The sequence below is a fragment of the Natator depressus genome, chromosome 8 (assembly GCF_965152275.1).
Source record: "Natator depressus isolate rNatDep1 chromosome 8, rNatDep2.hap1, whole genome shotgun sequence".
Taxonomy (NCBI): domain Eukaryota; kingdom Metazoa; phylum Chordata; order Testudines; family Cheloniidae; genus Natator; species Natator depressus.
In genome coordinates this window covers 78,249,023-78,271,123 of record NC_134241.1, presented here as the reverse complement: position 1 = coordinate 78,271,123, position 22,101 = coordinate 78,249,023, and the positions used below count along the sequence as shown (strand labels likewise).

At 43.3% G+C, this 22,101-nt stretch overlaps 1 protein-coding gene across 1 annotated transcript in view; it reads left to right on the top strand.

Moving 5' to 3' along the window:
• Window positions 1-1,757: 1,757 nt before the first annotated feature.
• SPATA1 (spermatogenesis associated 1) overlaps window positions 1,758-22,101 on the top strand; it is a gene marked incomplete at its 5' end in the record, with an annotated part of 44,336 nt that continues 23,992 nt past the window's right edge. The window contains 6 exons of the mRNA XM_074961418.1: window positions 1,758-1,811; window positions 11,562-11,668; window positions 16,422-16,539; window positions 17,784-17,837; window positions 17,931-18,264; window positions 21,848-22,099. Coding sequence (XP_074817519.1) covers window positions 1,758-1,811; window positions 11,562-11,668; window positions 16,422-16,539; window positions 17,784-17,837; window positions 17,931-18,264; window positions 21,848-22,099 — 919 coding nt within the window. The remainder of the gene's footprint in view (window positions 1,812-11,561; window positions 11,669-16,421; window positions 16,540-17,783; window positions 17,838-17,930; window positions 18,265-21,847; window positions 22,100-22,101) is intronic.

The window sequence follows — 22,101 nt, the reverse complement described above, 5'->3', positions numbered from 1 at the left end:
GGAGCTCTTTTGCGATTCTGGGACTCCATCATGGTCACCTCTGCTGATGAGCTCTGCATGGTCACCTGCAGCTTGCCATGCTGGCCAAACAGGAAATGAGATTCAAAAGTTCGCGGTTCTTTTCCTGTCTACCTGGCCAGTGCATCTGAGTTGAGAGTGCTGTCCAGAGCGGTCACAATGGAGCACTCTGGGATAGCTCCTGGAGGCCAATACCATCGAATTGTGTCCATAGTACCCCCAAATTCGAGCCGGCAAGGCCGATTTAAGCGCTAATCCACTTGTCAGGGGTGGAGTAAGGAAATCGATTTTAAGAGCCCTTTAAGTCAAAATAAAGGGCTTCATTGTGTGGACGGGTGCAGGTTTACATCGATTTAACGCTGCTAAATTCGACCTAAAGTCCTGGTGTAGGCCAGGGCTGAGAGCTTGTCTACATGGAGCAGTAATGCAGACTATGGGAGGTGTGATTTGTAATTCACACTAACATATTGCAACATTAATTGGTCTCTGTAGACCTTGCTGATGCTCACTAGGGAACATTACAAAGAGATTACTCATTACAGCATATATGACTGTAATGAGTAATATATATATATAACATATACAAAGAGAAAGCCATGAAAAACCCTGGGTTTTGGACATCTACATAAAATTCAAAAATTGATAAAAATAATCCTCCCAAAATTAAATTAATAAACTCAAAAAACCAGAAGCACTAATCATCAGCCTGTCTATACTAGCACGTTTGTTACTTGTCAGCAACCTGACCAGTAGTGTATATTTATGGCAGCAAAGGATCTAAAGCAAGTGTTGTGTAAAAGCCTAGGAAGTGTATGTGCCTTTTTATGTTGAACCTTGTACCCAGGCCAAGAAACAACCTTTATTCTGGTTTGACCAGGCATTTGCTTTTACCAGTCTAGATAAGGTGTGTCCTATTACCAATCAGATTTGTCATCTTCCAACACTGATCCAGGAAGCCTTTCTTGCATTGAAGCAATGCATTGATGGTTCAATACCCCGCTAAAATGAGGGTTAAATAGCATGAAAAATCTGGGTATTGGAATCCATGGAGAAATTATTACAGTTTGAAATGTGCATATCCATAGATAGGATTAATGGTACAGGGACTTGCCCATTCCCACATCCTCTCTTGCTTCATGGATGAAGCCCAGTGTCCTTGCAATACTTTTTCGTTTTGATTCTTGCATGCTGAAATGTCATAGGTGTGAATGACTGCATGGCTTCAGACTCTGCCATTCTTGCCCACCTACCAAAAATAAATCCAGACACTGGAAGAAATACATCTTGCGTTTGTTAGATGCACTGTAGAAATATATAGAAAACTATATACAGTAATTAAATACTTTTTGATGAAAGAAGAATGGAAAATGTTACTCAGAATACTAACGCAAACCTCAGTTGCACAACTGCAATTATGCAATTCACTGGGTTACTTAGGTGATATTTAGTTGTATAGAAGGTGTGTTCACATCAAAGGGAGTATTAAGCCTACTAGTCAATACTTAACTCTTTGCAGTTTGTCTTCAGGTTTTGCTGGAATCAAAGCCTTCAGCCTGAATCCAGGACCTACTTACAAGCTCTCTGCTGCTTTTTTCTAAAACTTTTGTACGAAGTGGAAACAGATTCAAACTGAATGGAATACCATTTTTGACTTACAGGATTTATCATAACCCTTACTGTTAAGTAGTGCTAAGATACAAACGAAATTTAAAAATCCATCTGGAATTCAGTGACATCCAATTCAGGCACCAGTGAATATGTCATTCAGTCAAACTAGACCTCCAACATCAGAGGTGAGAATTTTTGCTCTGAATATTTTAGAAAATCTGTATAACTGTTCTAAATTGTGAAAGTTTCTGCCATGCATTTTCTGACAGATGTGTGAAGAAAATATCCACTTATTTTAAAGATGTGTACGTGAAAAACCATTCAAAGTTTAGTTTATATTTAATACCCAAAAGTTTGTAGGAATATTCACTAAAGCTTATTTGTGATGGTTGTTTATATAGGCCACATATACACTAGGAAACTTTTCCAAAAATTTCCCACTATTTCTAACACTGGTTCAGCTGCATCAAAGATAACAATATTGGCAGCTCAGCTATCAACAGGGCTCCCATGGCCATCACAGTTTTAAGCATAATGTCACCTAACCCTCCTCAGTTCAGGTCCAGTCGTGGTTTCAACAGCCACTGGCCTGTGCACTTGAGTACTTGGACTATTGCTATAATTCTTAGAAGTCTGGAAATGTTTTGAATTTTTTTCCTAGTGTTGCCAGGACCTCCGTCTGTATTTGTCATTAATAAGACAAATGTATATTAATGGTGAGCCCTGCACTCCTTTCTCTTGCATGGCTCAGAGTGAAGGCAAGGAGTAAAACTAGAACATAAAGGGCCTGATTTTCCATTGCCTTACACTTTGTGTAGCCATTTACATCCATGCAAAGTAGCTGTAAAATGCCAGCATTCTGATCCAGAAAAGTGTATATGAATACACAAGATGCAAGGCAGTAGAGACAGTGATTAATTTGTGCCAGGGCTGAGCCTGGCACCTCTAAGCTTTGCATTTCATAGCCCTGGCACTTCTGGGCTTGCTGCATCAGTTATGAATGTAAATAAATTGCTTGAACCCCAGCACCTAATTGCTTGAGCCCTAGCACCTCTTTCATTACAAATTAAGCCCTGAGCCCTTTCCCTCAACACAGGCACATGGAGGCTTCTCCACACACCGTTTTACACTGAGGCCCTGATCCAAGCCCATTCAAGTTCATAGAAGCCTTTGCATTGACTTCAATGGACTTTGCATCAGGCTCTTAGAGCTCTACAGATTTTAGGAGGTCACATATCTCTCTGAGGACTTCAAGTATTTCTAGTCAGTTCCAATCATTGCTGGCGGAGTAACATCCAACAGCAGCACAGCTCCTCTCCCCTGACTTCTACAGAATAAAATATAAAATAGTTTCAACGTTATTTCTGTGAAAAATTTCCACACTGAACACGCTGTCAATTGAAATGTGTGCGGTCCAAATCCAGCCCTCATGATTATTTATGTGGCCCACGTGAAATATTCAGATTGTGCTGAATCCAAGTTTTCTTCCTTTCTTTTTTAAAGTACTTTTCTAGAACTTATAATTGCAGAGAGAGCCTGCCAAATGTGAACCAAGTGTAAATTGATATAATGTCTGCAAACAATGACTCAGAGGTGTAAACTCCTCTGCTGGTCTTGAGTCTGCATTAGTATTTTTATTAATATAGAAAACATTTATAATTTTATAAAATGATAATTGGAGTGAGGTTTGTAAGGAGCAGAAAGGAGATATTGGACCCAAGTTTATAGTTCTACTGAAACATTCTAATTTGCAAAAGTGAACCTCTACAATCAGGAAAAAATGTTTTACAAGATATCATTGATAATTATTCCATGGCTGACATTTGTCAGCACTATAGCTATTTTTCTTATTCGTGAGCCATATCCTATCACTGGGAAATTTCTGAGTTAATACTGCAGGATTTGGTCCATTATTATTATATTATTTCAGGTTTCAGAGTAACAGCCGTGTTAGTCTGTATTCGCAAAAAGAAAAGGAGTACTTGTGGCACCTTAGAGACTAACCAATTTATTTGAGCATAAGCTTTCGTGAGCTACAGCTCACTTCATCGGATGCATACTGTGGAAAATACAGAAGATGTTTTTATACACACAAACCATGAAAAAAATGGGTGTTTATCACTACAAAAGGTTCCCCCCCCCCACTCTCCTGCTGGTAATAGCTTATCTAAAGTGATCACTCTCCTTACAATGTGTATGATAATCAAGGTGGGCCATTTCCAGCACAAATTCAGGTTTTCTCTCCCCCCCACCCCCCAAACAAACCCACTCTCCTGTTGGTAATAGCTTATCTAAAGTGATCACTCTCCTTACAATGTGTATGATAATCAAGGTGGGCCATTTCCAGCACAAATCCAGGGTTTAACAAGAACGTCTGAGGAACAGTAGGTGGGGGGGAAAGGAATAAGCAAGGGGAAATAGGTTACTTTTTATAATGACTCAACCATTCTCAGGCATTGGCACCCTGACAGCAGGATTGTCTGGCTATGTAGATTCCCTCCTCAGGCCCTACACTTCCAGCACTCCGAGCTACCTTCGAGACACCACTGACTTCCTCAGGAAACTACAATCCATCGGTGATCTTCCTGATGACACCATCCTGGCCACTATGGATGTAGAAGCCCTCTACACCAACATTCCACACAAAGATGGACTACAAGCCGTCAAGAACACTATCCCCGATAATGTCACGGCTAACCTGGTGGCTGAACTTTGTGACACTGTCCTTACCCATAACTATTTTACATTTGGGGACAATGTATACCTTCAAATCAGCGGCACTGCTATGGGTACCCACATGGCCCCACAGTATGCCAACATTTTTATGGCTGACTTAGAACAACGCTTCCTGAGCTCTCATCCCCTAACGCCCCAACTCTACTTGCGCTATATTGATGACATCTTCATCATCTGGACCCATGGAAAAGAAGCCCTTGAGGAATTCCACCATGATTTCAACAATTTCCATCCCACCATCAACTTCAGGCTGGTCCAGTCCACACAAGAGATCCACTTCCTGGATACTACAGTGCTAATAAACGATGGTCACATAAACACCACCCTATACCGGAAACCTACTGACCGCTATTCCTACCGACATGCCTCCAGCTTTCACCCTGACCACACCACATGATCCACTGTCTACAGCCAAGCTCTGTGATACAACCGCATTTGCTCCAACCCCTCAGACAGAGACAAACACCTACAAGATCTCTATCAAGCATTCTTACAACTACAGTACCTACCTGCGGAAGTGAAGAAACAGATTGATAGAGCCAGAAGAGTTCCCAGAAGTCACCTACTACAGGACAGGCCTAACAAAATAACAGAACGCCACTAGCCGTCACCTTCAGCCCCCAACTAAAACCCCTCCAATGCATTATCAAGGATCTACAACCTATCCTGAAGGACGACCCAACACTCTCACAAATTCTTGGGAGACAGGCCAGTCCTTGCCTACAGACAGCCTCCCAACCTGAAGCAAATACTCACCAGCAACTACATACCACACAACAGAACCACTAACCCAGGAACCTATCCTTGCAACAAAGCCTGTTGCCAACTGTGCCCACATATCTATTCAGGGGACACCATCACAGGGCCTAATAACATCAGCCACACTATCAAAGGCTCGTTCACCTGCACATCTACCAATGTGATATATGCCATCATGTGCCAGCAATGCCCCTCTGCCATGTACATTGGTCAAACGGGACAGTCTCTACGTAAAAGAATAAATGGACACAAATCAGATGTCAAGAATTATAACATTCAAAAACCAGTCGGAGAACACTTCAGTCTCTCTGGTCACTCGATTTCTGATCTCAAAGTTACTATCCTTCAACAAAAAAAAAATCGAAAACAGACTCCAACGAGAGACTGCTGAATTGGAATTAATTTGCAAATTGGATACAATTAATTTAGGCTTGAATAGAGACTGGGAATGGTTGAGTCATTATAAAAAGTAACCTATTTCCCCTTGCTTATTCCTCCCCCCCTCCCCCCCCCGTTCCTCAGACGTTCTTGTTAAATCCTGGATTTGTGCTGGAAATGGCCCACCTTAATTATCATACACATTGTAAGGAGAGTGATCACTTTAGATAAGCTATTACCAACAGGAGAGTGGGTTTGTTTGGGGGGTGGGGGGGAGAGAAAACCTGAATTTGTGCTGGAAATGGCCCACCTTGATTATCATACACATTGTAAGGAGAGTGATCACTTTAGATAAGCTATTACCAGCAGGAGAGTGGGGTGGGGGGAAACCTTTTGTAGTGATAAACACCCATTTTTTTCATGGTTTGTGTGTATAAAAAGATCTTCTACACTTTTGTTGTACCAATAAATTAAAAACCAGCAGGATCTTATTAAAGGGAAAAAGGCAAAATACCACATTTATTGTGAATACAGAAAGAATCATAGTAAGCAGTTAGTTACAGCTATAACATTCCATTCAATCTCATATTTCTTCACACATTCATTCATATACACACACACACACACACACAGGTTCTGCAAGGTTGTTATCATAGTTACCAGCCTTAGAGTTGCTCATGCCAAGCCACTGGCCAGGTGGCCTGGACATGAGGAGGGAGCAGGGCCTTGTCAGATGCTCATCTGATGCTCCTGGAAGTTGGTTTGCAGAATCAGACCCCAAAGTTCTCACTTTTTTAGAGTCTATTTTTATAGGAATTTCTTCCTATGCCAGTCTATGGGAATTGCTTCATCATGCTGTTGCTGAATCAATCAGCAGATAGCACATTCCTGACGGCTCCGTGCTGCTAGATGTTATCTTGTTCTTTGGTTCTCCCATTCTTGAGGCTGTTGGGTGGATTCCAGTCTGCCCTCCGGGGTCCTCTGGTTATTTCCACTTGACGCCTTCTTCAGCCGATGGACACTGGATTCTTAGGCTGGCACCTCCCTGATCATTCAGTTCTTATCCACACCAAGCATCCATCCACATCCATCCTCTATCTCTATTTTAATCACAGTTGTTAATACAACAAAAGGGCGGGGAGTCTCTGGGTGCTGTGTCTGTTGTTAGAGTATTGCTTTGAGTCTCTCTCTGTGAATTGCTTTGAGAACAGACTCTGTCTTAGAATGTACTAACGCAATTAGCAGCTTGCAAGTTTCACATACAGAGGGAGAGAAACAGTACCAAAAACCAAGAGACCTCTTAATTAGTAATACCCTGGAATTTAAACTATGGGGAATCAAACTCATTTGTGATTTTAATACAGAACTTCTTTAATATGATCCAACATAATCCCCCTTTTGACACTAAGATTTATAATCGTCAGTGTCACTTTCTATGTAGCCTATTCAAGAGAAGGTACTGTGAGGCAATTTGAGTTTGTGATTCCAATTCATGCCACATACACGATCCTAGTGATGTATCTTTACTACAAGGTTCTGGGGCAACAGGCAAGGTGAGGCACACCCACTTTTGAGGAGTCCATTCGATACAACCTCTAGTGTCCAATAGCTTCCCTCCCTCCCCAGCCCACTGGCTCAAGGTCCAGGGTAGCCAGAAGGATCCCATGTGTAATATGGGGAGTGGGTTAACCTTCAATACCTTTGCCTCCAGGGACTGTTGGTGTGCAATTTTGACAACAATTTCTCCCATTAACAAGTCTGGTTTCACAATACTGGAAACATATTGCATCCATTCATGTTGATAAGTGTCAAACAATGATCTCTTTCTTTGTTTTAACAAATGCATCAAACCCTTAATATTTCCCAATATGACGCAGAACATTTTGTGTTCCAAAGTAGCTCGTGCAAGTATCTGCATTTCAGTGCATCCCAGAGCTATGGCTGTGTAGTTTCCTATTTCTAATATATATTTTTTTTTAATGGATAAGCCATGTGGTAGTATTAAGCCATTACTAAAGATTCCATCGGCCTTTTAGGTTACCCAGACCAATTTGGACCAAGTCTACGTTGGCATGTACTTGTTTTTGTATCAGGCTGTCCTGTAGCTGGGACAGAGAGCTTAATTTATTTTTAAGTTCCTGCAGGTCTTCAGTATCTTCTTTTTTTTTTTTTTTAAACACACAACAGTGCTAGCAACAAGACAAAACACAAGACAAAACATAGAACACAAAACACAATTTCTATTGTGACAGTAGATTCATGGTATTGGGTTACTTTTCAGCTGGCATCAGCTTTTCCTGATTTTTCTGAAAGACAAAAAGAACATGTTTCTACCCCTTTTGGGGTGGCAGATTATTGCTTAAAATATTTCTTTTACAAATACCCTTGCTGATTGCAGGCAAAACAGAGGAATTGCCCCCACATTTTCCTGTTTTTGTTCTATAGGTGGGCCAGGTTTCAATGGCTTTTATCTTTTAAGGGTTATGGGGAAATTATCCCACTGTTTAGTCATTAAATCCCTGAGTTTTCCTTCTTATACAGCAGACCAAGTTTATAATGTTTTTCCTGCTGTGTTAAGCTTTAAGTTTTATTTACAGGTAATAACTGAGAAGCATCATTACCATACGACCTTAAAGGGTTTTTCCAAAAATCATACACATTTTCTTTTCTTTAACATCCCTTCCACGTTGCTCTGTTTTTTTACATCTTACATTCCCTTTATACATTTGAGGCAGTTAAGTTCCAATAGAACCCCCTTATGTTCTTTTAGCAAATTTGACTAAATTGTCCAGTCAAATGATTTTAATCAGTTTCTTTTGCCTGGCTAATTTACAGACATTCCTTTGGAAAAGGGCCCATTTTTCTTTCAGAATGGCTGCAAAGAAACCAAGAATGCTCTTTCTCTAACACTTTTCCTTTTTAACATTTTCACAAAGTTTAGCTGCTTAATTCCCTCCAGCCTCTGCAGAGTTAACTTTTTTTTTTTTTTACTCTTTCTCTTTGTAATTATGCCTGGGGGTGCCATACATAGGACCTTCTCCCCCTTTACCTGCCTCCCTCCAGCCTCTGCAGAGTTAACTTTTTCACTCTTTTTGTATTCCTGGAGTGCCTCTTTCACTATTTTCAGCTGGCTTTGGGTATTTGTAGCCAGCACCTTCCAATTGTCTGCTCCCTTTTCCGTTTGTGCCTTTTCCTCTTTACATGAAGACAAGCGGAGGGAAGAATCCTTACATGCCTCCCACAACAACCAAATTGCTGCTGCATCTCTTTTGGCAGCACTAGAAGGTTTGTATATGAGGATATACTGAGCCAATCTATCCTCTAGGTCCGAAATAGTGCAGAGATCAGCTAGGGCTTGTTTAGTCCAAGGACTGTGCCCAAATTTTTGAAGGTTTTGTTTAAAAGGTGTAATTTCTTTAACAAAAGGTGAGGTTGGAGTTCCTTCTGACTCCATTCCTCCCTCTGGTACTGGCTTACCCTGTTTTCTTTTAAACATCTTAACATGGATATTTCAATCTCTTTGTCACTGCTGGTATTACTTAGCAAGTGACACAGCCTAGATTCTGAAATCATAGCTTAATCTATGCGTTTTTCCCCTGCTACCTTCCCGGAGGCCAGCAGGTCCCCTGCTACCTTCCCGGAGGCCAGCAGGTCTGGTTAACCTATTTCTCCCTGCTACCTTCTCGGAGGCCAGCTGGTCCGGTTAACCTGTTCTTCCCTGCTACCTTCTCGGAGGCCAGCAGGTCCCCTGCTACCTTCTCGGAGGCCAGCAGGTCTGGTTTAATCTGTTTTCCCTGCTACCTTCTCGGAGGCCAGCAGGTCTAGTTTAATCTGTTCTTCCCTGCTACCTTCTCGGAGGCCAGCAGGTCCCCTGCTACCTTCTCGGAGGCCAGCAGGTCTGGTTTAATCTGTTTTTCCTGCTACCTTCTCGGAGGCCAGCAGGTCCCCTGCTACCTTCTCGGAGGCCAGCAGGTCTGGTTTAATCTGTTTTTCCTGCTACCTTCTCGGAGGCCAGCAGGTCCCCTGCTACCTTCTCGGAGGCCAGCAGGTCTGGTTTAATCTGTTTTTCCTGCTACCTTCTCGGAGGCCAGCAGGTCCCCTGCTACCTTCTCGGAGGCCAGCAGGTCTGGTTAACCTAATAGAAATGCCTAGCTCACTAGAGCTGGCGGTGTGCACACCAATATTTACAATAACTGAGGTTTTTTACCAATATTCCCCCTTTCGCAATTCTCCACCAAAATGTTGTACCAATAAATTAAAAACCAGCAGGATCTTATTAAAGGGAAAAAGGCAAAATACCACATTTATTGTGAATACAGAAAGAATCATAGTAAGCAGTTAGTTACAGCTATAACATTCCATTCAATCTCATATTTCTTCACACATTCATTCATATACACACACACACACACACACAGGTTCTGCAAGGTTGTTATCATAGTTACCAGCCTTAGAGTTGCTCATGCCAAGCCACTGGCCAGGTGGCCTGGACATGAGGAGGGAGCAGGGCCTTGTCAGATGCTCATCTGATGCTCCTGGAAGTTGGTTTGCAGAATCAGACCCCAAAGTTCTCACTTTTTTAGAGTCTATTTTTATAGGAATTTCTTCCTATGCCAGTCTATGGGAATTGCTTCATCATGCTGTTGCTGAATCAATCAGCAGATAGCACATTCCTGACGGCTCCGTGCTGCTAGATGTTATCTTGTTCTTTGGTTCTCCCATTCTTGAGGCTGTTGGGTGGATTCCAGTCTGCCCTCCGGGGTCCTCTGGTTATTTCCACTTGACGCCTTCTTCAGCCGATGGACACTGGATTCTTAGGCTGGCACCTCCCTGATCATTCAGTTCTTATCCACACCAAGCATCCATCCACATCCATCCTCTATCTCTATTTTAATCACAGTTGTTAATACAACAAAAGGGCGGGGAGTCTCTGGGTGCTGTGTCTGTTGTTAGAGTATTGCTTTGAGTCTCTCTCTGTGAATTGCTTTGAGAACAGACTCTGTCTTAGAATGTACTAACGCAATTAGCAGCTTGCAAGTTTCACATACAGAGGGAGAGAAACAGTACCAAAAACCAAGAGACCTCTTAATTAGTAATACCCTGGAATTTAAACTATGGGGAATCAAACTCATTTGTGATTTTAATACAGAACTTCTTTAATATGATCCAACACTTTCCACAGTATTCATCCGATGAAGTGAGCTGTAGCTCATGAAAGCTTATGCTCAAATAAATTGGTTAGTCTCTAAGGTGCCACAAGTACTCCTTTTCTTTTTATTATATTATTGTAAATCTCCTTTCTGCTAGCAGTCCAAAGCCTGTATAACTGACTACCTGATAATGATTTTTAACCATGTTTATACAGTACTTCGAAAATCTACCTGACTCTGCAAGTCTAAATGTTATTATTCAAATAACTGGTTCACTGATACCAAGTAAAAGCCTTGTGTGCATTAAAAACATGTATGTTCTAAGGAGCCTGCCCTGCCCGCAGTGCACACCAGGCTGGACCCGCCTCCAAACCCCTCCGGCAGCCAACCCCCCTGCTGCACCCCACACCCCTCATGCACCCCGACCCCTGCCCTGAGGCCCCTGACACACCCCACACTGCTGCCCTGAGCCCCCTGATGCACCCCACACCCCTCCTGCACCCCAACTCCCTGCCCTGAGCCTCCTCCCACACCCCACACCGCTGCCCTGAGCCCCCTGACGCACCCCGCATACCTCCTGCACCCCAACCCCCTGCCCTGAACCTCCTGCCACACCCTGACCCCCTGCACCCCCTGGGGGCAGGGAGCAGCGGAGTTGCGATGGGGATTTCAGGGAAGGGGTTGGAATGGGGGCAGGGAAGGGGTGGGAAGAGGTGGTGCAGGGGCGGGGTCTCACGGAAGGAGAGGAGTGAGGGCAGGGCCAGGGCAGTGGTGGGGGGTGGTCAGTGGTGCGGCCCTCAAGCCAATGTACTAGTCTTCATGTGGCCCTCATGGTCATTTGAGTTTGAGACCCCTGATTTAAATGCTTACTGTATATCTATAACTGAGATAATCTTCTCTCACTGCATTTAGTTGGTAGAGCTTCATGTTTTTTATGTCCCAGAAGAAGTGTGGAACTTCACATTAAATACAGTTTCTGCAGCTCTTACTAGCAAATTCATTTCAGCTGGATTTATAAGGTGAGTAATTCCTAAATAATGATGAAAAACGCTGCTTTAGACCCCAGTCCTGCATACACGTATGCACATGCTTAACTTTGTGCCTGTGAGTAATTCCTTTATACAGTGCTTCAGCTAATCCATGCAGCTGGATAGCTCTGTAGGGAACCATTGCAGCACCGCATTAGCTAGAACAGTCCTTGATGTTCCTGTTCTGTGGTCGCTTCCAGAATCCAGGAGACACAAAGGTGGCACACAGCCAACTTTGCTTTTCTTGGGCTACACGAACCTTAGCTGCACCACAGCCAAGAATCTGGACCACTAGGGGAATTACCACTAGCATTTCCAAAAGGGGAATTAGTGAAAGAGAGAGAGAGAGTGCCTCCCTTTTAAAAAGACATGGTGTTGGACAGGTGGTTAGACAGCAACATGAATTCCACAATTGGAATGTTTTTTATTCATACAATTGGTAATTCATACAATTGCAATGTTTGCCTTTCCATATTTATTGTCCTTTGTGTAACTTAGACTCCAATCCTGCATTGAGCTCTGCTTGGAACCTATTAAAATTGATGTGGCTCCATGTGTGCATAGGGTCTACCTGGGCAGAGCTCATTGCAGAATCTGGGCCTAAATTTCTAAAATATTTTTACCAGACCTTGCAACAGAAAGCAAAAGATTAACCTTTAACATTTTTTATTTTCTGAATGTTTTGTCTTTTGTAACATACAAGTTTATTAAGGATGAAACCCTAACCCCTTTGCAGTCCTGAGAGTTTTGCCATTGATTTCACCACTAAAAGTCTAATGAGTTTAAGAAAAGGAAGTGAATGCTATAGTTAATTTAACTTGAAAGAAGACACTGTCTGACATGCTTTAAAACAGGGGTCTGAAACTCAAATGACCATGAGGGCCACATGAGGACTAGTAAATTGGCCCGAGGGCCGCCCTGCTGCCCTGGCCCTGCCCCCACTCCACCCCTTTTGTGAGGCCCTGCCTCTTCCCATCCCTTCCCTGCCCCCATTCCAACCCCTTCCCTGAAATCCCCACCCCAACTCTGCCCTCTCCCTGCCCCCAGGGGGTAAAGGATGGGTGCAGGGGGTTGGGGTGCATGGTGCGGAAGACGGCTCAGGGCAGGGGGTTGGGGTGTAGGAGGTGTGCGGGGTGCTGAAGGGGGCTCAGGGCAGGGGTTCGGGGTGCTGCAGGCGGCTTAGGGCAGGGGGTCGGGGTGCAGCAGGGAGCTCAGGGCAGGGGGTTCGGCTGCAGGAGGGCTTCGGGGGGTGGGTCTGGCCCGGCGCACACCAGGGGGAGGGCAGGCTCCTTGCCTGCCTGCCCTGCCACTGCGCTGCTCCAGGAAGCGGCCAGGACCTGAGGGGGAGGGGCCACAGGGGTCTGTGTGTTGCCCTGGCCGCTCCTCCAGGTACCTCCCCCGAAGCTCCCATTGGTCGCGGTTCCCCATTCCCGGCCAATGGGAGCTGCAGGGGGGCGGTGCTTGGAGGAGCTGCCAGTGCAACACACAGACCCCTGTGCCCCTCCCCCGCCTCCCTCCGGTCCTGGCCCCTTCCCGGAGCGGCACGGGGGCAAGGCAGGCAGGCAAGGAGCCTGCCGTGTCCCCGGTGCGCGCTGGACCGGAGCCACTCTAGGTAAATGCTGGGGGGGGCGGTGGTGCCGCGGAGAGCTGGCGGGCCGCAGAAAATAACCCCCCGGGCCGTGTGTTTTAGACCCCTGCTTTAAAAGAATGTTACCCCTGACTTCCTACTGAAGGCAGGTCATGTTGGTGTGAATGACCAGCTGAAGCCCAATCCACTCCCACTTAAAGCAGGATTGAGCCCTAGTCTGTGATCACAGGTAAGGAAGGGTACTATAGTCTTTACTCACAAGAACAGCCATTAGGAACCCTGAGGGTGCAAAGAAGTTACAGAAGATCAAAATGATCTAAATGTAATAGGTACCATCAAGCAATCTAATACATTGAAATGTTCACTTGCATTGTAAGCTCTCTGCATACCAAAAGGATAGCTAGTTGTCCTTGTCACGTGAGCCCCAAAAGAACTCCTTACAAAGCATGGAGGGATGCCAAAGTAAATATTCTCTCACATTCTTTGTGGAGCTTTGAGAAGAAAAATAATCACTGATGGAGATCTTGCAATGTAGAAATCAAGTTTAAAATAGCAAAGCAACCCAGAGTGTGGGTATTGCACACAAATTGGGGTATTAAATTATGTACCTGTTTAGCTTATGGTAAACGTATCAAATGTTTATTATGGTAATGTTTTGATGTTGCAGTGAACATTGTATCTGTGTCTGCATTATATGCTCCAGCTTTATTTTCAAGAGTTGCTATGTGGGCTGCAAAAATTTGCTGTTAGCTAAATCTTGACACTCAAAGGTTTAGAGAAAGAATTAATATTTTCTTTTTGAGGTAAAACAGATTATTTTTCTACATGATGGGAAGAAAAAAATAGTAAATTTGTCTGTTTTCAGATAAACTCTTGTGCTCTAATTAAATAACAACATTGTTTTTCAAATTGAAATTTTCTAGCCTACCTGTCTAGCCTTAAAATATACAAGGAAATAAGACAAAAAGTCAGCTCTGGCTCATGAGATGATTTCTGAAATATTTCATAATATCATCATGTCACAATACCATCCCAAAAGGTCCCATGCTGTGGGAAACCATCCCTGAAGGATGGACAGCAAGTGAAGGCAAAGTATATGAGGAGGCAGTCAACCAAAGAGAGGCTAAATTCCCAAGTAGAACCTTGCATTCTCATGTAGTTGGCTCTGTCTGATTTCTATTCTACTCTACCTTCGTATCAATGAGCTTTTCTACACTTAAAACGTTACAGCAGCACAGCTGTACCTCTGCAACTTCACTGCTGTGGCACTTCTGTGTAGTCCCTACCTATTGCTGATGGGAGGGATTCCCCTGTAAGTCTAGGTAATCCACCTCCCCAGGAGGCAGTAACTATGTCTACAGAAGAATTCTTCAGTCAATCTACAACTGTCCATAGGGGAAGTTAGGTCGGCTTAACAATGCTGTTTAGGGGTGTTGATTTTTCACACCTGTGACCGAAGTAGTTAAACAACCTAATTTTCTAGTGGAGACCAGGCCTAAGTACCTTCCAGTAGCGCATTAAGCACCATAGAATCATAGAAATGTAGGACTGGAAGAGACCTTGATAGGTCATCTAGTTTAGTTCCCTGCACTGAGACAGGGCTAAGTATTATCTAGACCAGGGGTCTCAAACACGCGGCCCGCGGGGTTATTTTCTGCAGCCCACCAGCTCCCCGCAGCACCCCCACTCCCCCAGCATTTACCTAGAGCAGCTCCCATTGGCCGGGAACAGGGAACCACGGCCAATGGGAGCTTCAGGGGAGGTACCTGGAGGAGTGGCCAGGGCAACACACAGACCCCTGTGCCCCCGCCACCCAGGTCCCAGCCTCTTCCCGGAGTGGTGCGGGGGCAGGGCAGGCAGGCAAGGAGCCCTGCCCCCAGTGCGCACGGGGCCAGACCTGACCCCTGAACCCCTCCTGCAGCCGAACCCTCTGCCCTGAACCCCCTGCTGCACCCCGTACCCCTCCTGCACCCCAACCCCCGCCCTGAGTCCCCTGCTGCACCCCAACCCCCTGCCCTGAGCACCCTGCCACACCCTGCACCCCCTGGGGGCAGGGAAGGGGTGGAGTTGGGGTGGGATTTCAGGGAAGGGGTTGGAATGGGGGCACGGAAGGGATGGGAAGAGGCGGGGCAGGGGAGGGGCCTCACGGAAGGGGTGGAGTGGGGGGCGGGACCAGGGCAGGAGGTGGTCAATGGTACGGCCCTCGGGCCAATGTACTAGTCCTCATGTGGCCCTCGTGGTCATTGAGTTTGAGACACCTGATCTAGACCATGTCTGGCAGGTGTTTGTCTAACCAGTTCTTAAAAACCTCCAGTGATGGAGATTCACAACTTCCCTAGGTAATTTGTTCCTTACAGTTTGGAAGGTTTCCTAATGTCTAACTTAAATCTCCTTTGCTGCAGTTTAAGCCCATTACTTCTTGTCCTGTCCTCAGTGAAGAACATTTTATCACCTTCCACATACTTGAAGACTGTTACCATGTCCCCTCTGAGTCTTCTCTTCTCCAGATTAAACAAACCCAGTTTTTTCAATCTTTCCCTGTAGGCCATGTTTTCTAGACCATTAATCATTTTTGTTGCTCTCCTCTGGTCTTTCTCCAATTTGTCCACTAATATGATTAACATCTGTCACATATTTTTGTTCTCTCATCCTTCTCTGGGGAAGAAGTGTGTGCTGTGGAGAATTTTGTTTAATAACACACATGCACATACATTCCTATATGTTTCTATAGAGAAGGCAAGATGCACTTTGCATTTAGAGAACATCTGTCATACTCCTTTGTTCCTAGGGGAATTGATTCCGCAGTTTTGGGCCAGCCACCAAGAAAGTTCTGTCTTTTGCACAGATACCCTCATTGTAGTTCCCAGTAATTTTGTCTTCTAGTGTCAGACAAGCAAAAGTGTTTCCCACACTTTTTTCAAATTGCAGGTCTGCCCCTTTGCTTTTTGTATGGATAAGTGAGATGTGAACACTTCTCAGGTAGTTTTGTGATCACGTTTGATTCGCAGTATTATCATATTGTGATGCACCATCATGACTTTGAAACACTAAGCCTGTCTGATCTGGAAATACAACATTTCAGGCACATTCTCACATTGCAAACTAAATAGCCATCATCATTTCTTACAAATGTAATAATGAATAATGGTGTTCTAGGGTGCCTCGTCATGTCACATTGAGAGTATTGCGGGAGCAGCTTGGAGACTTCCTGGGTGAAGATGCTGTTGCAGATAAGTTTATATTTCTGAAACATATAGGGAAAAAGCTAGCAGTGGTAAGTTATTTCTGCATTTTCCCTAGATTTTTTCTTTTGCGTTTTTTTTTTTTTTGAAACTGGATATTTGGCAACATTTCATACCTTTTCCCCCATTAAACTTTTCTGAAGCAAAACAGGGAAGATTTTCCCCTGCTCTACTGAGATCGTCAGATATTTAATAAAGTATTTTTTCTTTAATAGATAGAAAATTAAAATATCCTAGCATAGATAACTAGACATTTTTAGCACCAAGCTGTAAATATTGATTTAATCTTGTGAATTTTAAAGTAGTCCTATGCAGTTGGTATTATCTTCCTGTTTGTTTGGGGTCATGGTAACCTCTTGTATTTATATCTCTGTGATCAAATATTTGCTGAGTTTTTCAGTTCTGCTGTTTCACAACAGTAACAATGTAAGCTATTCCAAGAGTGGCACCTTTCTTACAAAGTAAGGGGCATTTGAATTAGGAAAACATTTGAATTAGGAAAACATGTTAACTTTTTTTTTTAATAGTTTGTAAGTGAAATCGATGTTATTGCCTTTGAATAACTGAGAGCAGAATTTTGTCCTATATTTAGTTTAATTGAATTTATTTAATTGGTTAAAGACAGGGTTAAATAGAAGTTCAGATTTCTTATTCTCCATAAGACACACTGATTTCAAATATGCTCTTAAATATGCATTGATCACCTGAGATTTTGTTTATTAAGAGGACTAAGTGAAAATCTGAAAAGGATGTAGCCAAAGATATCAAGACAACTAATAAAAAATTCCTTAAGCACAATAGAAGTCTGCAGGAGAGTCAGTGGATTCTTTTTCTATATTAAAATATTTGTTTTAACAATTGAATTGAGAGAACCATATTACTTAACACACACTTCCTATTCAGACTGGGCCTAATCCAACTCCTAATGAAGTCATCAGGGAGTCTTTCCACTGACTTCAGCTGGGAGTTGGCTAACGGCCTTTGAACCCTAAGTGAAAGCGTAATGGGTGAAGATATTTATAAAAATACACACACGCTCCTGTTGGGCTGATTATAGCACACATTTTGAAGTCTGACAAAAGTACAAATGAATAGATGCCATGTCAGAAAACAGAGAATTGTCATCTATGTTATTCCCACCCAAAGTGCTAGTGTAATAAATGTAATTTGTCATATGTAACTTACCAAGAAAATAACATATACAAATCGATTGGTATGCTGCATTCCTTTTATAGAAGTTATTTTGTTGATTTTACTTGCTTTTTTATGTTCCAAGGTGAAGGCAAAACAAGAAACAGAACTGAAACTCAAGTTATTTGCTCCCCCACATGTATGTATCATACAGTTTTCAAGTTATCATTTCAAGTGTGCACTTCATGTTGCTTATTTCTTCCTTGTCTAATTAACACATTGTATGTTTTAGGCACTTCATCCCGAATTATATTTGCTCCCTGGAGTGGACCACTTAGAAATTGCTTATTCATCATCATCAACTCCAGATACACAGCACTTTAATGTAGAATCCCATAGGTCTCCCCATGGACCAAGTACTTTAAATCTTCCAAAGAAAAAGCCTGAAAAAAGTCCAACATTTCTAGAAGGTCCACAGAAACATACTCTCAGGCAGAATCAGGAAGATTCTAGTTCTTTAGGATGGAGTGAGACAGAAAAAGAAATGATTCCAGTTTTGCACATAAAACCTGAACAAAGCCTGAACAACAGGACTCAGGAAAAAAAGATTCCACATAGAAGGAAAGGTAAGATTTAACTAGTATGGGGAAGGGAGAATGAGATGCTTAGGTACAGACCTAAACAGGAACTAAAAAGAAAATGGCCAATTACACTACAAATCCAAACAAATACAAACCTGTTGAAATAACGTTGTAAGAAGACTGACTTAAATGATCAAATTCAGATCTGAAGATGAAGCCATTTCCTTCACCTCACTATACCATACTAACCGTCAAATAATTCACCAAATGTGAAGTACAAAGAAGTAATTTTTGTTGTTGTTGTTCAGATTGACTTATAAAAGAAGGGAAATGGATTTCTGCTCTTTTTTGCCTGATTAGAATGCACAAAGTAGTCCTGAAAGGGTGATTTTTGTTTGGGGCTGTATTTCTTTCATTTTTTTTTTTTCAGATTAATTTTTACATTACAATACAGATCTTTTCTTCTCTGGGAGAGACTGTGGATAGCTGGAGAATTGGTATGGTTATGACATCAGGGACGTCATGCCATTAAAACTTGATTAATTGAGATTTAAAACTTTGTTGTTTGTTTTGGTGATAACACACACTTAAACCAAAATACTCTACAAAAGGAGGGAAGAAAAGATCTCTTTCAAATATTTAACATACGGCCCTTTGAGTTAAGGGCTGAGAAACCTCACAATATACACGAGAGACCTCCAACATGTTCTCCATCAAAGCTAGAGAAGATCAGACTTGATGTTTCTTTTGCTGTTTCAAGCCTTTGTATTTTATAAGGAAGCTGAAAATAAAGAAGCGTGATGCTATCTGAAGTGGCTCACAACCGTGAGTGCTGATCTCAGGTCAGACTGTCAGAAAAAAAGGGCAGACTCTCCAAACTGGTGGTATATCTATAATTAGATTTCACCAAGCCAGTAACATATGTGCATGCCTGGATCACTATATTAGTCTTACCATGGAGTCACAAACAGTCCCCCTACCTTGCCACCCAGACAAACTGGACTTTATGATATTGGTCACGATACCAAATATCACATCATGTGAGGGGTTACTCCCAACTCCAAAGGGCCAGTCACTTACCCAGGTCAAGTTGGTACTCCAGATCTCACCAAAGACAATGCTGAAGCCAGTTTCTCTAGTAAACTAATTAAGGCCATGTCAACACTTACAAGCTCACAGTGGCACAGGTGTACCGATACAGCTGTGTGAGATCACTGGTGTAGCCACATTATGCCAATGAGAGAGAGCTCTCCTGTCAACTTAATAAAACTAACTCAATGAGCGACGGTTGCTATTTCAGCGGACGAGCATCTCCTGCCAACATAGTGCTGTACGCTTGAGCACTTATGCGGGAAAAAACTTATGTCACTCGGGGGGGGGTGTGGTTTTTTCACACCCCCGAGTGACAAAAGTTTTGCCGACATAAGCGCTATTGTAGAAATGGCCTAAAGGTTTATTCACCAATAAAAAGAAATTACAGTTATTGAGAGGTTAAAACAGGTTAAATACATTAATAGATGAGTCCAAATTTGTAAGTCCAAAGTGATAGCAGAAATGTGGTAATCTGCAAGTGTTCTATAAATTTCTCAGGGTTACCCACAGTAATTCTGGGGATCTCAGTCCACTTGTTCAGTATTTCACCCTGTTAGAATCCAAAACACTTCAAAGATACAGGTAAGGTTGCCAACTTTATAATTGCACAAAACTGAACACCTTTGCTCCACCCCTGCCCTGCCCCCCCACTCGCTCCAACTCTCTGCCCTTCTTCTGTTGCTCGCTGTCCTCCACCCTCACTCACTTTCACTGGGCTAGGGCTGGGGTTTGGGATGCGGGAGGGGATGCCGTGTGTGGACTCCAGGAGGGGGCTCAGGGCTGGGGTTGGGGTGCAGGAGGAAGTGCAGGGAGTGAGCTCTGTGAGGTGGTTTGGGTGTGAGAGGGGGTTCTGACCTGGGGCAGGGGGTTGGGGTGCAGGGTCTGGGAGGGAGTTAGGATGTGGGAGGGGATTCCAACTGGGGGCAGGGGGTTCAGGGTGCAGGCTCCAGCCCAGTGATGCTTACCTCAGGCGACTCCCGGTCGATGGCGCAGCAGGGCTTAAGGCGGAGTCCCTGCCTGCCCTGGCTCTGCGCTGCTTCTGGAGGCGGCCGCCATGGCCGGCCAGTTCCCAGCCAATGGGAGCTGCAGAGGTGGCCCTCGGGGTGGGGGTGGCGCACAGAGCTTTCCTGATCGCACCTGTGCCTAGGGGCTACAGTGACATGCCGGTCACTTCCAGGAGCTGCATGGAGCCAAGGCAGGCAAGGAGCCTACCTTAGCCCCACTGCGCCGCCAACCCTACTTTTAACGGCCTGGTCAGCAGTGCTGTCCGGATCTACCAGGGTCCCTTTTCAACCGGGCGTTCCTATCAAAAAACAGACGCTTGACAACCCTAGATACAGGATCGATCCCTGGATCCATTCTTTTAGCATCTTTTCAGGAAAGGCAATCTGGCAGCCATATTCATTTACAGCATGCGCTCTTCCTTTGTTGATTAAATGCAAACAGTGTGGATATCCATTGTCAAATAAAATGACCCATGCTTTGAAGTTAGCAATCTTTTACATTTCCAATGTGCCAATCTTGTGTGATGGATAAATGTAATGTAAACACATTGTGACAGCCAGAAACAATCCTTCATTAGTTTTCATCAAGTAAATTCCCATCTTAATACTAACACACAGTTTTGATCTAGGGTTAATTAAGTACAGGGATATACATAATGTAATGCGATTGCATTCAACAGGTTACAAATAAGTGAAGACAATAACATTAACACTTTTTTTATATCCACACACAAGTTAACTGTCCTATTCCTCCTTTGATATTCACACACAAGTGAATTAGTCTATGGCTTTGATTTGAGCTGGTCTGTCAGCGTCACAAGCACAATCCCATTTTCTTCCCTGAGAAGGCTCAAATTAGGGAAACGACAATTGGTTGGAAGTAGGAGAAGGATATTTTCACTGGGATGTACAGGGGTTAAATTGGCAGCCTAAGAAATCCAGCAGGTGTGTAATTTGTGCCACCTATTTTCCATTCCCGGGTTCTCGAGAGCCTCTCTTGCATAGGCAGCATGGTTGGTAAAACAGATGGCACAAGATCTGAAACTGATGCAGACTTGGCAAGGTGTACAACCGATAAGTCCTATGATGTTTTATAGACTTGTTTCCTGACCTGTTGTTTATCACCAAGATCTGTATGGTCTGATATTCTGTACTGTTACCATGAATTCCACTGAGAGCACTGAGTTTAGGAAGCAGGGACATTTCTTTTGAGGGGCCTGTATAACCCTGAAATTCTCTCTTTCTGTCATTGGTATCATTTGGGGAAAGCTCAAAATCTGTTTGATTCCTTTTAATTTTGTGTATGTGGTCTGATTATACTTATTCCTTACTGCTTTGCTCTGAGACATACTTGGGATGTGTTGCTCTTTTGTGAATATCACTTTTAGTTTGTTTTCATTTACTAAGGCTTTCAAAGGTCTTCAGCTATTGGACTCTGAAGAAAATAAAATGTACGATTATTAACATTTTAAAGGGCACATTTAAAATTGTGTATTTCTTTTCCCATGTAAAATTGCTCCATTGTAATGCAGACCAAATTGGATCCAATGGATCTCTCCACATACCAAGTAGTTTAAATCCCACGAAGTGGGAATCTGGAAAAAATCCTACATCTTTGGAAAGTGCTCAGAAAAATCATCTCAGCCAGGATCAGAAAGAATCTAATACACTTAGGTGGAGCCAGAAAGACAAAGGGACTCTTTCAGGTCATCATGTAAAACAGAGCATTGAACAAGCCAAGAACAATGAGACTCAGGAAAATCACATTCCCCCTGGAAGAAAAGGT